Below are 18,633 nucleotides of genomic sequence, written 5' to 3' on the forward strand. Positions count from 1 at the left end.
CTACTAAGGAACTGGACTGCACATTCCCCACTTCCACAGCCTGCACCAAATCCAGCCACACCAGGGAACCCAGCGGAGAAAGGAGTCAAGCACCGGAAGCTACACCACAGCAGACCACACTGGAGGAGAGGAAGGTTTGCAGAGGCCACCCAACCCCAGAGGACCTGCAGTCCCTACAGGACGTGAATGAACAATGCTTGGCAGATGACTGCTGCCTACCACTGGGAAATGCATGGGGACAAATAGCCAAAGGTCTTCTTCAAGAGACACCTCCTGCCAAAGCTGGAATACAGAGTCCCGAGTCTGGCCAAGTGGGAATCCGGGGCTGAGATGCATCCAAGTGCTCCTGCTCAGTCACTGGTTCTGCCTGCCAAGTGCCATGGGGTCCTGACAGGTCTTCTTCAGGAGCCTTGAGACTGCTATTGCATGGGAAGGGGAGGCCCGGAAGGTGTGGTTGCTGGCTCCCCACCTCAGCTTTGAAAGGTTTCACATTTTAAACTTCCATATATAACATCACTAACAGAGGTTCTGCAGCAAAGAGTTGACAAATATCCATATCATAATTTGTTTTGGTTCCACCTCAACCTCATTCCACGAGGAGATTTCTCTCCTTCCTTGGGGCACAACACACCCATGGTTGATGTGGTTATATGACCTGCTCTGCAAAGGGACTGCCTGAGCTAAGTGTCTAAACAGTGACTCCGGAACAAATCAAATCCATAAGAGTTTCTGTGGTACAAGATGGCTTTCTAAGGGTGTGGCACACTTCACTAAATAAGCTTAACACTGGGGCTCTAAAATGTGCTGAATAGAGAGATGAGATCTGAACCCATTAAATGGCTGTATTTTTTAAACTTAAAGATCAGACCACAGGGACATTATTTTCTGGGAGTTACTGGGGATTGAATCCAGGGGTGCGTAACCACTGATTCACACCCCCAGTCCTTTTTTGAATTTTATTTAGAGACAGGGTCACACTGAGTTGCTAAATGCCTCACTAAGTTGCTGAGGCTGGCTTTGAACTTGTGATCCTCCTGCCTCAACCTCCCAAGTTGCTGGGATTACAGGTGTGCACCACCATGTCTGGCCCAGACCACAGGCACATTTTTGGGAACAGATTTCTAAATTGGATCTGTCCTGAAAATGCAGGTGATTCATTCACTACATCCCCATGATGATACTTCCAAAGCATTACTCCAAAGAGTTGCTCTCAAACAGTCATCCCCATTTTCTAATATCTTACTAATCTGAATTCAGAATTTATGCATATGGAACAAAGACCCAATTTCTTCCCTCAAAATTCATAACTTTAGCGAAGGACATGACCTAACCAGCAAAGGCAAGCCAATCTAATGTGCTATGTTAATGACAAAGTGTTAATCAAGTCCTTGTTTCTACAAAAATCATTTTAAGTTTCAGAGCAGAAACTATCAGAATTTTTTATGAAATGTAAATAAAGCTAGCATTGCTATTATTTTGGGTCAAGCAACATTGAAAGACAGCTTCTCTAACCATCTTGTGCCCTCCCTTTTCCCCATTTGTATCTGTCCCAGGTCCTCAGTCAAAATAACAGACAAGAATCAAGTACCAAGGCATATTTTCACCTCTTTCCACCCTTTTATCTTTAAGGATAACAATCAACATCAAGGTTGAACAGGGCTTCAGCTTCTTTACCAACACAACCAAGCCATTCACTGTTATAAATTGAGTGTACAAGTTTATTTGTTCACTTCTAAAAATAGGGCAGGGGAAGGATAAAATGTATTTTTGGAGAGACCATACTGAAGAATTTTGTGTTCCCAGTTTTTTTCATTTTTTTGTTTTTTTAACAGGACTTCTGCCATGACATCAAACAAAATGAAAAATCAGCTTGGCTCACAAGGACTTGATTAGGAAAAACAGTGCCTGTCCAAAACAAAAATTAGCTTAGTGAGAAACCAAAACATTACTCTTTCAAGTCTGGCCTAGTGTTTTAGCTCAAAACCTTGTGCCTCTCTCAATCACAGAAAAATTAGAATCCATCATTAGATGGTAAGGTGAAAGTTAATTTATAATTATTACCTGGTTCATACGGCTAGAAACAATTCTTAGGGGGAGAGATGACATTTAAATACTGAAAAATAATTTTTAAGCCTGAGCTTTTTTTTTTTTTTAAATATTTCTTTCTAGATTCTTCTAATGTGGAATTCTAGGAGGCTTATTAGAAGACAATGAGAAGAGCCAGGTACAGTGGTGAACACCTGAATTCCCAGCAACTCAGGAGGCTGAGGCAGGAGGCCAACCTTAGCAACTTAGGGAGACCATATCTCAAAATAAAAGGGCTGGAGATGTAGCTCAGTGATAGAGCACCCCTGGTTCAATTACAAGTATTGGGGGTGGGGGGCGGGGGGACACAGAAGTTGAACTCCTTTGAACCATAGATGAAAACTAAGTCAAAATAGTTATTTATCGAAATGTAAGAGCTTAATAAATATAAAACTGTCAGAAGAAAAGTATAATAGAGTAAATCTTTTATAATAGTAAACCTTGTGTGAAGAGAAGCCCTCTAAGAGATAACACCAAAAACACAAACAACAGAAAGAACAAGGTTAGATAAAACAGACATCATCAAAATTAATGTCTGATGTTTTCTTGAAAAATCTAATAGAAAAAAAATTTACCCCAACTTAGGAATAAAAATAATAATAGTAGCTCCCAGTATTGTCCAGTAATAGCTGAAAATTGACTAATATCCTCTCATTTAAATTTTGTAAAAACTCCAGTAGGAAATAAACACATCATATTTCAAACAAGGGCAACAAGGTCCAAGCAGGGTAGAAAAATTTGCACAATGAGAAAAATACAAAGGAGGAATGGATTCGAGGTCTCTCTTCCTCATGTCACCTATTAGCTTGTTATCAGCATGTTGCTTTGTTCTACGTTTCACACCTTCATGTGCCCCCATCCTGGGAAAGATGAAGACCTCGACTGTTTCAGTATTGTTTTTGTTGTGGAAGAAGCAAAGGAAAGTGCTGTCCTGAAACTCAAGTAAACCATTGGCCAGACCAATCTCCATCCCTCGAAGCCTCTGCTCCACTTTTCTACATCACCCGGTCCTGAGTGATGCTTGAGCAACATTTCTGAGTTACCCCATCACACCCTTAGTCTTTTTGCTGCTGATCTCTAGGGACAATGGTAACACTGAGTCTTTTAGTTGTAGGTGAATACAACACTTTTATTTTGCTTATTTATTATGTGATGCTGAGGATCAACCCAGTGCTTCATGCATACGAGGCAAGTGCTCTACCACTAAGCTACAACCCCAGCCCCCGAGTCACTCTTGCTATAGCGTCTTCCACGTGCTGGTTTTTTAAACCTTCTCTGGTGAGTCTGCACTGGGAAAGACAGGTAGACAGTTAGAAACACCAAGGAATGGGAAAAGTATAAGAAGTATCTGTCTGCACTCTGTGTTAGAGCTAGTCCAAGAGTGAGAGAGTACTCTGTGTGTGTGTGTATAACCATATATAAAACCCACCAAGTGAAGTGTTTCTCGAGTTGTCGAAGAACTTGTGTTAGAAAGCCTGCCTCATTTTCTTCAGGATTCTTGAAAACAATACCATAGTGAAGTCCACTGAGCTGGAATCTTATAATCGCTGCTCATTGTGAAGCCATATTTTATTTGTGCCCCTCTTGCTATAAGCAGAAGACATCAAACCTTGGCAGCAACACTCACAACTTCCTACACCACTGATTCCAGGAAGCCTGAACACTATGCAGGATTACATGGGGTGAACAACTCTCTTCAGGGACCCGAAGGCCCCTGCTGGGCTCTGATGTTCATGCACCAATGATTCTCCCCCAGGGATTTGGCAGTCTGTTCTTGGTAGCACAATTTAGGGACAGTTACCCTCCTAAAACTGCCAGGAGCCACATAATTGCCTTTTCAACCACACTGACTTTAAATGAGCTCCTAAATGACTTTTTTTCCCCCTGGGTTTTTGTTCATTTGTTTTTGTTGAATTTATTAAAGTCTTAAAGACAACAGGAGAAAGTACTGGTTGAAATTGATGTTCTATAAACATAATGTAACTGACCAAAATGGGCTAATGGAAAAAAAGCAGCATTTGTATAACTACTGCCTATGTCATTACATTTCTATTTTATACACCTATTAGGTCTTTAAACCTAAAATTGCCTTTCTAGTATGAATGGCTCATCTTTAACACAGTAATTTTCCATTAGTCAACATAATTCTTTCTCAGACTTTACCCCACATACTTAGGAAGAGCAAGGATTAAAGGGTAAAGATAGACATGTACAAACACCACTCAGACAAAAGCAGTTAAGGAAAAGAGGAACGTACACGGAGTTGGGTACAGAGTCTGTGATATGAAAGGAAGAATAAGCAAAGGAGGCAAGAAGGTTCAAAGAAGCCAGGACGTCTGGGAGCTTGGGGAGAGATTCGCCAAGTTGTCTATGATTTGATTAAAGGCAATCAAATTTGAAGAGGTAAGAAAAGGGCCAGCACAGGGTGCAGAGTAGCTGCAGAAGACATATTCAGAAAAAAAAAAAAAAAAGACATAATTCTGGGAAGATAGGAGGTAAAGCAGGAAAGGAGTTAGAGGTGAAAAGACTGGGAGGCCCGTTGGGTTAGAAAAAGACTCACCTCACCGTTCTCACCTCCTATCAGATCCTTGGGTCCTGAAGTTAGAAAGGGAATAACTCCTTCACTTCTAAACTATTCTGCAGGCCAAAGACTTCTGCACTTGCTAGGCAAAAGTCTTCAGAGCAGCTCTTGTAAGGAGATCAAAGGTGACCACTGAGAGCAGCTCCGCCCCTCTTCTGGGCAGTACTAGCCAGAGTTTGGGGCAGGAGGCACAAATCCTGGCCAGTCATACTCCCAATAGAACGATTTGCTTGAATTCAAGCAAAATAAGGCTATTATTGGAAATCCTGCAAGGCCAGTAGAGGATTATTTTAACTCAGCATCCCCAAGTACTGATGTGCCTAAGAAAACCAGACTCCTTAAATCCTTACTTAGTGCAATCTTGTCTAGGAATAAGGAAAAGGCACAACGAGAGAGAATACTATGACACCACCACTAGGAGTGCCTGTTTTTGAGTCACAGCACCAGGACATTGCAGTGGCCACCACCAGCCTGAAGTGCTGTGAGAGGTATCCACAAGCCAGGGGGAAGGCTACTCTCTGGGACTTCACCTCTGATGACAGATTTAACCCTGTCATTAGAGTGGGTCAACTATTCCTCAGAAGCTGTGCACTACAACATAACCTAACCATTACTTGGTTTTGGTAAAGATTCCTAGGTATTCTTATATCTTCTGTTCCTGACATCAAATGTACCAAGTGAGCAAACATCATTTGCCATCTTCAGGGTAGAAAGCCTAACTCTTTTGAATCTGCATTCCTCACTCTAATTAATCCTGCCTGCATCTAAATTTCTACAACTGCATCTAGGCAAGTATCTTCATCCCTTTTGCAGTCTGGGGAAGAGTGGTGCTCCTCCATTGCAGTGGTTCTCAATGCTGGCTGATTGGGACTCCCAAACACCTGGACAGCTTTCCTAAACATATCTCCCAGACACCATCAAAGGAGACACTGGCTCAGGATCCTGAGGCAGTTCTGACTTGGGGGAAGCTGGATACCTGCAGTGAGGCATCAGAGAGCCCCTGGTAAGGAGGGGATGTTCAAGGGGGTAGAGGAGTGCAGCAGAGTCAGTAAAAGCCCATGTTTAGGGGCCTCTTAGACCTACCTGGGTTTGGATCCTGGCTCTGCCACTTACTATGTTATATTGCATATATTAGTTAACCTCTCTGAGTCTCATGGGGTCACTGGGTGGGGGGAGTTGAAAATGAGATAACAATAGTGATTCACTCAGCATAGAGCCTAATACTGCATAGCATAAGGACTCAGTAAGTGACAGTCCCATAGTCATCGCAGTGGTGGTCATGTTACTACCCTTAACAGGATTACAGTGTGCAGTATGGAGGCACTGGCCACCACACTGCTGGTCCTAAGAGCAGGAGGTGGGAAAGGGAAAAGGGCTGCATTTGTGAAGCTGCTTCTCCACAGCTCTTCCTTCCCTTACCTGCTTCATGAAGCAAAATGTAAGCACATGCAACACACAGCAGCCTCAAAGATTGTAAAATGATTGAAGGGACGGTTCCTTGCTGGGATTGACAGTGGTTTGTTTTTTAAAGTATATCTTAAACCTCATTGATCAAGATATAATCATTCTGTTTATCTTCTAAAAGTCTGGCCAGACATTCACTTGTTCACTGTTAACTAGGGGAAAAAGAAAGTTGCTAAGCTAGCATACAAACTCACAAGGCCCCTTGCTATTTAGGAGAGTCAGTCTTGAGCTTTTAGAAGCGTCTTTTTAAATTATATCAACAACTAAAATTTAGACAGAGGCAACAACCCTCAGGCTAGGCTCTGGTAGGTTTATTACAGATAATCTTAGTTTCAAATTTTGAATTAAAACAATACCAGCAACAAGTTTTTCCCTAAGATACCAGTTCTGGACCATCAAGTGCTCACATTTCAGTAAAGCTGTTTCTTTCTTAAGGCATGTTAAAATCTCTGGGCAGACCCTCCATTAAGTGCTAACTGTCTTTAATGCCTTTCTTTGAAAGGCATAAATCTTTTCCTATGTCAAGAAGGAAGTGCACAGAGCCCAGGGCCACCTATTGGGAGCAGCACCACGGACAGGGCTGGGACACTCTGATGGAACCCACAGACAACCTCTAAACCACCAGCCATAGATCCAGAAATCCAGAGGATCTTAGTCCAACAGTTTAAAAAAAATGATCTAGTTTAAACATTTTCCTCATTTGTAAAACGTCTTTATCTAATGGAACACATCAGTGATCTGTGCCTGGATATGTCATCTAGGCAGAGATGGGGGCGTGAGATAGCATCTATCCTATTTTAGAAAGGTCTCCAGGGAAGATGACTTCTTAGAAACTTGTGTTAAAGTCTAATCATCTTTGTTATTTGGATTTCTTAATGTTCAACCTAATTCTTTTAATTTTCCCTTTTTTGGTCTTTGAAAATAAAAAGTATAATAAGGTTCATGTCTAAATATATGTGGCAAGTTGTCATGTTATTTCTTACTATTTATGCCTTGAAGAAAGAAAAAAAAAAAACCCGCTTTCCTCTTGTGCCAGATTTGATGTACACCAAAAGGCAAATGTTAACATAAATCAGGGTTGAAGAGCGCGGTGGCTGATGACATGGGAGCTCTGGGGTGAGGCCATGACACCCTGTCCCAAGGCTGAGGAAGCTATGGGCACTGCCTGTGATAGGCCTAATCAGTCTTCCAGTCCAACAGGAGACACTGTTCCTCTCCACAGGACTTCTACAAGGGGCCCTCCTCCACCTGTGCCCATGGGACACTGTGCCCTCAGCATGCTCTGCACTTGTCACCTTACCTACAGGGAGCCCCATCTCATAAGTGGGTTGGGCTCACAAGTATAAATAAAGCACAAATTAAAAACTGTAATTAGTCACATTTATTTTAAACAACGCCCCCCCCTTGCCCAACTCAGTCAATTGTTTCTTCAGCAATGCTTTCAGCTAGAATCAGAACTCCCAAGACAGAAAGACTAACTTATCTATGCCAAACAGTGAGGAGGTTACTGATCAAAATTTTAAGTCATCAGCTTTGAGTTCTGGGGTTTACTCAATAAGACTTTTCCTTCAAAATAGGCCCCAGGCATGATATGATATTTCACGTCCCAATATGTCATCTCATATATGATAAGTGATCAGTAAGAGTCCATCCAGTGAATGACCAGATGAATGACTTTACAAATGGTGAGAAGGGCTGGGTTGATCAGAGCAGAGCAGCATTGAGATGGTAGCACCAGAGTTCTAAAATAAGCACTCTGGTTCCACGGTGCAAAGCTTTCACTCACTATATTCTCCAGGCATTACTGAGGACCTGTTGCGTGCCAACAAGGTTTCTGCAGCCTCCAGACACATGCTCTTGCAACTGCCCCTACAATGGGCACAGTGTGCTAAGTCCCCCTTTCCAACTCCCTGCCAGGGCACTTGATGTATTCATGGCATTATCATTGGTTGCCAGTATAGTGCATGGCACAGAGCAAGTGCTCCGTACATCTAGAATGAAGTTCAGAGCATTAAACCTACATTTCCTCCTAGAAGAGCATTTAACAAAGTTTCCTCTTCCAGACTCTGCCCCTCCTTTTTCCGGGTCACTCATCCAAAGGTCAGACCACCCCAACTACTATGATAACTCTTTCAGATATTGCCCCTAACTCACCTTTTAGAAGCTTCTTTGACAAGAGGACTTTTTGCCCAAGTAAGAACACTCCGAGACACTGATGTGGCTGTGCTCCCCAGTAAGACAAATTCCTAGCAGCTTTTGTGAAATGTTTTCCAGCTTGGCCCAAATCCTTATATTCAAGAGATCTCATCTCTTACCATGACTGAATCTTATATTTCGAAACCACATCAAGAACTCCCTCCCAAAGAGAATCACCCTGAGGTCAATGGCAAGAGGAGCCCAGTGACAAGTTAGTTGAATGTATAGGAATCTGGTGATGTGTCTATTTTTGTGAGCCAGCAGGTCCACTTCCTGCCCGTCCACCACAATGACTCAGCTTCACCAAATCACTGCCCAGCCACCATCACCAGATGACTACTCCAGACACCAGGTCCTGAGAAGTTGCTATAGGCAGCTTTTCCCAGAGCCCCACATGTTCCAAACATTATAACTGAGCTATGATGGCTACTCATTAATCATGCAAACCCTAAGGGAATAGAATTAAAGTACCATCTGGATATACTCTGGTTATATATTCAGCGAGGAATGAGACAATACCACAAAATACAAGGTTAGAGGGAAGCAAATAAATGGGAGACAGCCCTAAGCCACCAGGAAAAACCCCAAGGTGAAAAAAAAGTAACAGCACCAGTACAAAGAGAGGCACACGGTTTTCCTTGAATTACCTTCAGATTTAGGACTAGGAGTAGATGCAGGAAACTGGTAGGTAGGAGTGTAAGGATTGTCCTCTGTAGCAGAGAAAAGCAGTGGATTTTGAAACTATCTACCATGAAGTGGAGGCACTGACAAATTCCCACTTGAATGACTGATTACCTAGTTTAGTGTTATTAAAGCACACCAGCATCACACTTAAAAATAGATTAATGAATTAGAAAGGACTTAGTTATTTTAATACAGCATATCATGCAAATGAGTGAAATAAAATTTTCACCAACCAAAAAAAAAAGACTATAAAAACAAAATCTAAAAGCCAAATCTTATGCCTAAAATAGAACTCTAAGAACTAATTAAAGGCTAAAACAACAGATACGCCATCTAAATTTATGGTACCTTCAGAATTTTGCTGGATTTCAGGAAGTTCAGGGAATTTGTACGTAGGGAAATAAGGGTTTTCTTCAGGAGTGTCTAGGCAGAGGAGCAGGTTTGGGAGAGAGAATAGAGGAAGATACAAATGGAGAGAATGAACGAGGAGGAATCCACATACAATTTAGGCTCCTTGAATTCTGGAACATGGTAAACTTCACTAGTCACATGAAAGAAATTCAAACTGCTTTAAAAATCCAGTCCTTTTGCCTGAATTATTAAGACACATCAAAATATACAATATCATTACTTCCCTTGGTCAAAGAATTACATCAAAACAGGCTCCAGTGTGCAGAAAGCACTTAGCGCAAAGCTTCAAGCACTCACTCTTTATGGGCAAGAGATATTAAGTATGATAATGAGTAGTATGCAATGGAAACACTATCCTAGAATGATTTTTTTTTTAAAAAAAAGCGTGTATGGTGGACATTAGAATCAAGGCAAACAAGTGGAGTCTCAATTTTTCAAATACCCCTGTCTACCATTAGGACAGGTAGTTGTGTTATCACCTGTAATTTAGTTGAGTTAATAACTACTTGAGAACACCAACACTGCCTGTGAGGCAAAACTACTTTGCACATATGCAAGCACTCGTCCCTGCATTTAGCCTTCCATAGCTGGGTCTGAATATGTGAGAGAGTCACAGATGGCCAGAGGCAGTGGATAGTAACTTTAGGAAGTGATCAGTGGAAATGACCCCATCTGATCACAGAGACCCAGCATTTAGCATGGCCACTATGAATAAGCTCATCCACCCAACCACAGCCGATTTAGTCTTGATTCAGAAAAGCTAAGTACTGTTTCTAAATATTTAGAAACACTTTGAAGAGGGGCATACCTGGCTCATTTTGAACCCAGCAAGAACTTACTAACAGTAATGTTAATTGACATCTGCAGCTAATTAGAGAACTTGGATATTTGTAGCTTACACAGGAATACTGACTAGAATACTCTTTCTTTGCCTTCATGTACCATCCATGCCAGGCGGTCAGACTGGATTTGGGAACAGGGAAGGACAGGATGCTCTGCCCACAGGAGGAATGGTACCCTTCCCATGGTGCAGCTACATCTCTGCCTATCAGTTGATTGGTGGCACAGGCAGCAATGGGAGCTGGTGGGGTTGTGACCTGCCCGAGCACTGGCCTGGGGTTCTCCCACCATGCTGGGTCACTGGCTGACAGCCCAGTGGGCCTTTAATTGGGAAGCACCTCTTTCAGCTTGAGCAGGCTCTGGTGTGTCAGCTCTTGACCGATTCTCAGGGCTACCTGCCAAGTGCTGGCTGGCAGCTAGGGGTGCTTATTTTTCACATTAACATAACCTTAGAGGTGCACTATGCATCACTGTACCTTCACAAGGCCAAACACTTTCTCATGTAGACCTTGCAACATCCCTCAGAGGAAGGAAGGCAGGATAAACACAGAGAGGCACATGACTGGTCCAAGGTCATATGAGTGTTTATGGGACTGAAACTAGGTGAGAACAGTTTTCTTTTTCTTTTTTTTTTTTTAATTTACTTTTTAGTTGTAGATGGACACAATACCTTTATATAATTTATTTATTTTTATGGGATGCTGAGGATCGAACTCAGTGCCTCACACATGCGAGACCAGCGCTCTACCACTGAGCCACAACTGCAGCCCTGAGAACAGTTTTCTTAACTCAGTTCTTAACTCAGATTTCTCAACTTGCTCTGCCCATGAGGCAGTCACGGGCTGACACAGGACATACCTAAAGCTGGAAGCAGGTGAGAGATGGAGTTGCTCGCATCTTAGGCAGTAGGTGCTGGAGCTCAGGCAGAGTGCTAGGCTCAGCCTGCTGCATTCCACACAGTTGGGAGGGAGGACTTGTGAGCTGACCTCAAATTATAAAGCTGAGGTGGGCACACAGGTGCACCCTCCCTCTGTGCTCTCAAGGAGCATGGCTGGGTTCAGGCAGATCAGTACCTAATAGAATCCAACTGCAGGACCCAATCTCCTGGAGTCTAACCAAACTAAGTTTAGGATGATGCCCGAGAGTCAATATGGGGGCACATAGCACAGCACAGCTTCTACAAATGAAAACCAGTACCTCTGTTTAGTTTGTGGATCTGCTTAAACATGGTCTTGTACCAGTCTTTTGATCTCTCGGTATTCTGAAGAAAAACAAAGGCAAAGAGTAAGATAAAATGGAAATTGCACATTTCAGAACTTTTACGATTACAAAATCAAAATCAGACAGGAAATGACATCTTAAGTCAAAACTATTGAAAAAGAACCAACTAAGAGATTCAGACAGACATGAATAAGCTCATCTACCCAACCACAGCGGATTTAGTCTTGATTCAGAAAAGCTAAGTACTAAGCATCTCAATATTTAGAAACATTTTGAAGAGACAGAAACATTTTGCAGAATGATAGTTGGCCAAAAGAATGCAGATTTTGATAAAGGTATACAAAGACTTAAAATATGTCCATTCTTAATTTTTTTAAAAAAAAATTAAAATCCTTACAAAGAATTTATTTCCAAACACAAACTATGGGAACCTGAAGTAAATCCTAGAAATCTGATGCAAAGAACACTTACTTATTATGCTATGGCATAATAATCCATTCTAGATTATTCTGCAGAAATGCATATAAAATCACCTTGCATAGGGCCAGATTCAGAATGAATACACTAACACATAACCCATTATAGCATTCAATGCCAGAGTTTTCACCCTCACCACAAAGCTGGGTTTTGTTTGTTTGTTTGTTTATTTGTTTGTTTGTTTATTGTAGCTATAGCTGCTTTTGGTAATAGTTCTCTTTCTAAATTACTTACTACTTAGGACAAGGGCAGCATTCTTTTGAGGCTTATCCCATGGCTATGTCTACCTACTTTCTCCAAAAGAAAGCAAAAAGAAACTAGTCCCTTTTCCAATTGGAAATCACAGGGAAGCATTGTAGTCAGTGGCCTAGTGAACACATGGAGAGGAAATGGAATTCACCTGAATCCAGTTTCAAAAGACAGGTTTCCCTGAATTCCTTAGGCTGACAGGAGGACTAGCATGCCTGACCAGTGGACAGGGCTGCTACTAGACCCGCCTTCTCCTGGAGGCCTTGGTGGGCTGAATCCTTCCAGTGGCTATATCAGAGTTTCCTCCTCCATTTGTATGTGTGTGGGGAGGTAGTTCCTACCCAGGGGGATCTTCTTCCTGAACCCCAAAACAGGGGCTATGGACCTCCCACTCTCCACGGTGCTCTAACCCTGGAGCAAGAATTTCTGAACAGACTCCATGGAATAATAATAAAGGAAGATTGCCTGTGCCATTCACCCCTGGAACACTCACTCACAAGCCCAAAGCCTCTCTGAGGGTCTGCTGCAGAGAAATTTCTTCAACTTTGTCCCGCTCAGACATTCCTCCTTTTCATTTGACCACAAAACCCTTTCTTTTTCCATGAAACTTATAAACATCCCACACCACTTTGGGAAAAGTTGCTGAACACCAAGTTTGGAACACAGCTTATCGTGGGTCTGGCACTTGGGGTCTGGTGCCAGTGTGAGCACCCTCCCCTCCAGGCCTGTGTAACCCATAGACGGGTTCACATGCAATCAGGGCTGTGCTTTTATCACAGTTTAGTTAAGCTGAAGCCTATGAAGGACTTTTAGGTCAATACTCATACCCGAAGTGGGATGCCCACTTCATCCATGGACACATTGCTTAGGTCTTGTGCACTCTTCACCACCCGCCTACTGTCATCCTTTGCTCTTTTTTCAGCAGCCCTGACAGGCGAGGTGGGTTTTTCCTGGGCTGGTGCAGAGTCCTGCTCACCCACACTTCTTTCTGAGACAGGATCTGGAAATAAAAAGCAATCATTAACTGAAGCTCTTCTGGTAGCTCCAAAGCAAAAACTCACAAACCATCCAGCTAAAACAAAGTGTGTTTGCTAATTCCCAACTGAAACTAGTTCCACTTAGGGCAGGGGTCAGCAAACTATGGCTCATGGGCCAGTCATCTGTTTTTCTAAGTAAAATTTTATTGGAATACAGTCAGATGAGTTCATTTACATATTATTTATGGTACTTTAACACTACCACTGCTGAGTTGAATAGCTATGGCTTCAAAGCCTAAAATATTTATTATTTGGTCCTTAAAAAAAAAGTTTGCCAATAGTGTGTTTTGCAGAGGTTTGTATATTATGCTCTGGGCATCCAAGTAGTTCTGACTAGTCCAGAAATTAAGGGAGCAGATAAGGAGGTGGCTAAACATTACTGGAAAGTTCTTATTTCATCGTGGGATAGTCACTTTTTTGTGCCTTAGTTTTCTTATCCAAAAAATGGTGATAACACTTCCATTGGCAACCTCACAGCCAGGTTGTAAGAGAACTTATCAAGATAACTTAAACCACAGAACTCAGAGAGCTGTACATTGCTAGATGTTCATTATGGTTTATTTAATTTGGTTCAAGACTGGAAATTATGGAGAGCTAACAAACATGCCAGGTCCTGTGTACAGATTTATACAATTATTTATGATAGTCGTTATTCCAAGTCCTGTCATTCACTTATTAGAGAGGCATTGACTAAGCACCTTCCAGGTGCTGTGCATAGTGGACTGACAGTAAATATCTCAGAATCTTGGCCCACAGGGAGCTTATACTCTAATGGGCAGAAAAAGCAAGTGCAGCATTGAGAAGGCAGGATGATGAGGTCTGATACAGGAGCCAGCATCCAACTTGGCTGAGAGATTTAGGTTTAGGGCCAGCTTGTCTAAGGAGAAGCCAAGCAGATAAACAGGAAGTGGAAGGTGGTAGGTGAACAGCATAAGCAAATGCATGGGTTGCCTCTGAACTACTATGAGCTGATTATGTGCCATGCATTGCACAAAACTCTTCATTTCATCTGCCCAACAACCTTGAAAAGAAGCTATTATCATCCCTCCATTTTTAAAAATGGTTAAGGGGACCAAAGCACATAGAAGTTAAAGTACCCCATGTGGCTAAGCTGGGATTTGACCTAGTATCTGCCTAGCAGTCCTCTCTGAACCATATCTTGTTTTGTATCCCTCCAAATGGCACCAAGGTTTCCAGTCTGGGAGCCTAGCCTAACCCAAACTGAGACATTAGGAAAGGAAACTGGGTTGGAGAAGGGAGGGAAATATGGCTGCTTCCATTTTCAGAATATATTTGAGAAGACAGTGAGATACTCAGGTAGAACTGCCCTAGAGACCCCTTGGAGAAACACAGAGGAAGCCCAGATGAGACGCCCTGGTAGGAATGCAATTTTAGAGCACAAGGCTAATATCAAGGAGATGGAAGAGTTCAGAGTGGAAGGAATTGACAGCATAGCCAAAGAGCTGAAGTTTTGCACTGAGGGATGCCAAAGGTACAGGAGGAAAAGCAAAAGAATCCTCAAATGGATGTGGGAGTCATCAGAAGAACAGGAGATAAACCAGAAAACACAGCAAGGTGCCATGAAACCAGAGAAGACAGAATTCCAAGATGTGGGTTGTTAAACACCAAAAAAAAAAAAAAAAAAAAACCCATAAATTGAAGCAGAGGAGGAGGAGGCATTAGATTAGGCAAGAGGAAAGTCACAGGAACACTCTGGGGTAGCCATTTCAGGAGGACAGTGGGGGTAGGTGTCACACTGCAGAGAAAGGAACAAATGTGTGAGCAGGCCATAGGGAGGGAATTCAGCATAAAGGAAGGAATGAGCCAGATGGTAATTGGAGAGGTCAAAAGACTGGAAGCAAAAAGGTGTAAACCAGGGGACCCTGAAGTCCTGTGGAACAGTCCATAAGGTGAGAATGAAGGGCATGCAGATCTGCCTGGCAAGCAGAAAGTGCTCAGGAATATCTGCTCCTTGAGTCACTGAGAGGTGCCAAGTGCTGTCTGGCGGCTACCCCATAGTGAAATGGAAGGACCTAATGGTCCCTGCAAAGTAATGAAAGTCAGAGGTGTCTGTGTGGAGGGGAGGCTGGAGAAGCAGGGGAACAGTGAAATCAACACGCTCAGGTTGAGGATTTTTGGTCAACTCAACAGGATCAGTCTGCCATGATTTAAAGTGGACTTCTGAAACTCTTGCTGCATTTGTAAAGGCAAAATGATTCCTAAATATTCTTCTGTGTGAGAAGAATCAGTTTAGTGAGAGCTTCAGAAAACCTGATCCATGGTACCATCACCGTATTAAGGCCAGACTGGCTTTATGGGAAGAGTTCTCATGCTCCCAGGAAATTCCAACATGGGGACAAGGGGTTAGCAGGAAGCCTGGAAGTGCAGGGGGATTTCAAATTACCCAAGTCTACCCTTAACGTGGCTCTCTGAGAGTTCCCCTCCTACCTGGAAAGGGCTTCCCTGAGTGAGATCAAGAGGGCGCAGGAGAATTGATTCCAAGCTCTGTTTTACCCAGTGCTTAGGGGCCTTCATCATGCTATGACAATGAGGGCTACAGACATGCTGTTCTCAAGGGTTTCTAGAGCCTTTGAATTTTTTTTTTTAAACTGTAGAGCAGGTGCTCAATAATCACTTAACTGCAAAACAGGCTAGCAGTCCATGGAGTTGTAAGAATCCTTTTAATCTATAAAAATTAGCTCTGAATTATTTTACTTAAGAAACTTGTGGTCACGTGATTCATTATTGAGTGGATTTTGATATCTGGAGGGCTAAACTGCAAAAAGTGGAACTTTTTAAAAATAAAATGAAAATCCAAAATGACAAGTGTCCCATGCAGATGACAGGGCCACTTTGACATCCCTGTTGCAATGAGGGCTTGCTGTTACTTCTCACTAAGCAACACTAATTCTTCACAAGATATCCTGGGGCATTTCCTTCTCATTTTATACGGTGCTTTAACAAGGAAGGTCTTGGGCCCCTAAATAATGATGATATTGACAGTCTCAGATGGGGCCTCTATTTATGGGAGGTGGGATAGATTTTCTTCATACTCAAAGTTTTATGACTGAAGATGACAACAATGCTCACACTTCCCTAGGGGAAGGAGGGTGGCTTCCATGTCCTGTGTCAACCTCACTATCCCAGTCACAATCATATTTTCCTTTCTCCCCAGGGGAGCCCTGAGCCATGTAGATTCTATTCACATTTGACTCTTCCTGAGCCCACAGGGGCTCAATAAGACTTTGATAAAAGAGAAGACTGGTGACCCTGAGTCCCGTCCCCACAGGTGAGGAGCAGAACCTTATTTTCTCTAAGGCACAGGGTCTACAGAGTGCCAGCACTGCTGGCCCCTGTCTTTCAGGAGCTCCTGAACAAAATGGTACTTCTTTTTAAAAAAGGAACTAACATTTAGTGAGCACTTGTTTTAGGCCCCAGTTGATCAAACATCATTAATGAATCTGTCCCAAAGTTCAAGGAGGGAGTCAGCATCAGGTTTGTTTAGCACTAAGGAGCCAGGCTGAGCCTGCCAGCATGGTGGAGAAACCCTTTCTGGTTGTGAGGCATTCTCCCCATTCCTGTCACATCAGCTCCTCTAGGCAGGGACAAAGATTGTCACCCCCACTTCCCACATGAGGAAACCACAGCTCAAAGAGGTGAGGTCCCTTACCCAAATACAAACAGCTCTAGGAAGGGACCAAATTTGAGTCTCATAACATGGCCGGATGCCCTTTTCATCTATTCCTTCCAACTCGCACAGCAGGAAGAAGCTCACAGGAGCCACCATTTTTTCCCCCCCAAAGCCACTATGTTCTCTGCAATCCAGGCTGGAGCCAGGGGAAGGAAGTAGCAGCAAAAGGAGGGGAAGTGAAGGGCACCTTGAGCTCAACCACAGCCTGTCCTGGCCCCGTGGCCAAGCCCTGATAAAGCTGAGAGGGTGTGAGAACCCCACGTCCTCCCTACCCAGCTCTGCACAAGTCACAAGGACAGCAGTGGGATAAAGTCACACAGAAATCATGCAGCAGCTGCTCAGAAAATGGTGGCTTCCATTATCCACCAGATCAAGGGTTCTTAACTCTGGAGTTCATGAGTACTTAAAAATCCATGGAACTCACATGCACATGCTTGCACGCATGGCTTTTTCTGGAAAATGAATCTGTTGCTTTCGTTAGATTCTCTCAAGGAGTGGCCATGACCAAAGAAAGGTGAAAAATCATCACATGACACCATTAGCAGCCCATAGGCTGCACAATTTTCTTGATGCACCTCCAGAGCCTGCCTCTTGCCTCTACTCTACTCAAGGCAGGCACTCAATAAAATGAATAATAAATCAATGGCACTGCCCACTGATAACACTAAGCCCTTTGCAAGTGCCAAAGCTCAATGTTCAGCTGTTTTATAAGTGGAATCTCCTTTGATCTTCACAACAACCTGGAAGATACTTCTTTCTCCATTCACAGAGGAGAGACGTTAGATAATGGACCTGTGGTGACACCATGAGTAAATGGTAGAACCAGGATTCAAAGCAGAATGGCTACAGGAATCCAGCAGGAAATGACTAAGCACTCCTATTCCTGGGTTTCCTCCTAATTTCAGCCTACAAGTTTGCTCCTTCCCCACCCAACACTGTCCCATCCTGCACAGTTTCTCAGGAAGTGATCCCTGATTAGCTGATTATATCTTCTGTCACTCTCCATTACAGGCTTTAACAATCCACTTGCCACCCAGTGTGGTCACCAGAGGGCAGCATCAGTACCACGGAGGAGCTGGTGAAAAATGCAAATTCTCACACATACCCATTAAATCTGAACTTTTGCAGGCCAAGTGCAGAAGACTGAGTTTTGATACTCTCTCCAGATGATCCTTAAAGCCAGTTTAAGTTCAAAAAGCAGTTTTCGACCCTGCTGGTCGGGTGGTTCTTACTTGGACCCATCGCGCTTGGGTCAACTATTGGCATTTGGCTTTGCAACCCAAATAGTACAAGACCTGCCCACATTTCCTAAACCCTGACCTGTCATATCTAAGAGAAAGAGAGAACAACCAAAAGGTGGCCTCTTCAGAGACCTGCCATGAACACTGTCATCTGAAGCAGAACCCCTTATGCTACCTACCCAGAACATCCTGTTCTTACCATCAAGCTACTCATTGCAGTTCCATGGGACACGTTTACTAGTGATTCACTTTTCTGTCTGCCAAGCCTGCAAGCTCCAGGGGGGAGAATCTAAGCCTGTTGTTATCATCTCTGAAACAAAGATTCCAGCAACGAATATAGTCCCCAACTCCTAGGGTCGCTCAGAAGATTGTGCTGATCCAACATTGGGTGGTGACTGAAAGATGGCTTTAAAAGGCACAGTGGTTAATATGTAAATAAATATATTTGTCACCTAC

General features: G+C 43.0%; 1 protein-coding gene and 1 long non-coding RNA gene across 2 annotated transcripts in view; one reads left to right on the forward strand and one right to left on the reverse strand.

Annotated features, from left to right (window-relative positions):
• Positions 1 to 18,633, reverse strand: part of Sorbs1 (sorbin and SH3 domain containing 1) — a 118,937-nt gene that overhangs the window by 65,562 nt on the left and 34,742 nt on the right. Inside the window, 4 exon segments of the mRNA XM_048807048.1 lie at positions 8,974 to 9,036; positions 9,359 to 9,433; positions 11,459 to 11,522; positions 13,036 to 13,208. Of these exon segments, the coding sequence (XP_048663005.1) occupies positions 8,974 to 9,036; positions 9,359 to 9,433; positions 11,459 to 11,522; positions 13,036 to 13,208 (375 nt within the window).
• Positions 171 to 18,627, forward strand: LOC125617961. The gene is made up of 3 exons (XR_007349091.1): positions 171 to 182; positions 6,430 to 6,435; positions 18,335 to 18,627. It is a non-coding gene; the product is annotated as an uncharacterized LOC125617961 (long non-coding RNA).

Source organism: Marmota marmota, unplaced genomic scaffold, assembly GCF_001458135.2.
Source record: "Marmota marmota marmota unplaced genomic scaffold, marMar, whole genome shotgun sequence".
In the NCBI taxonomy this organism is placed as follows: Eukaryota; Metazoa; Chordata; class Mammalia; order Rodentia; family Sciuridae; genus Marmota; species Marmota marmota.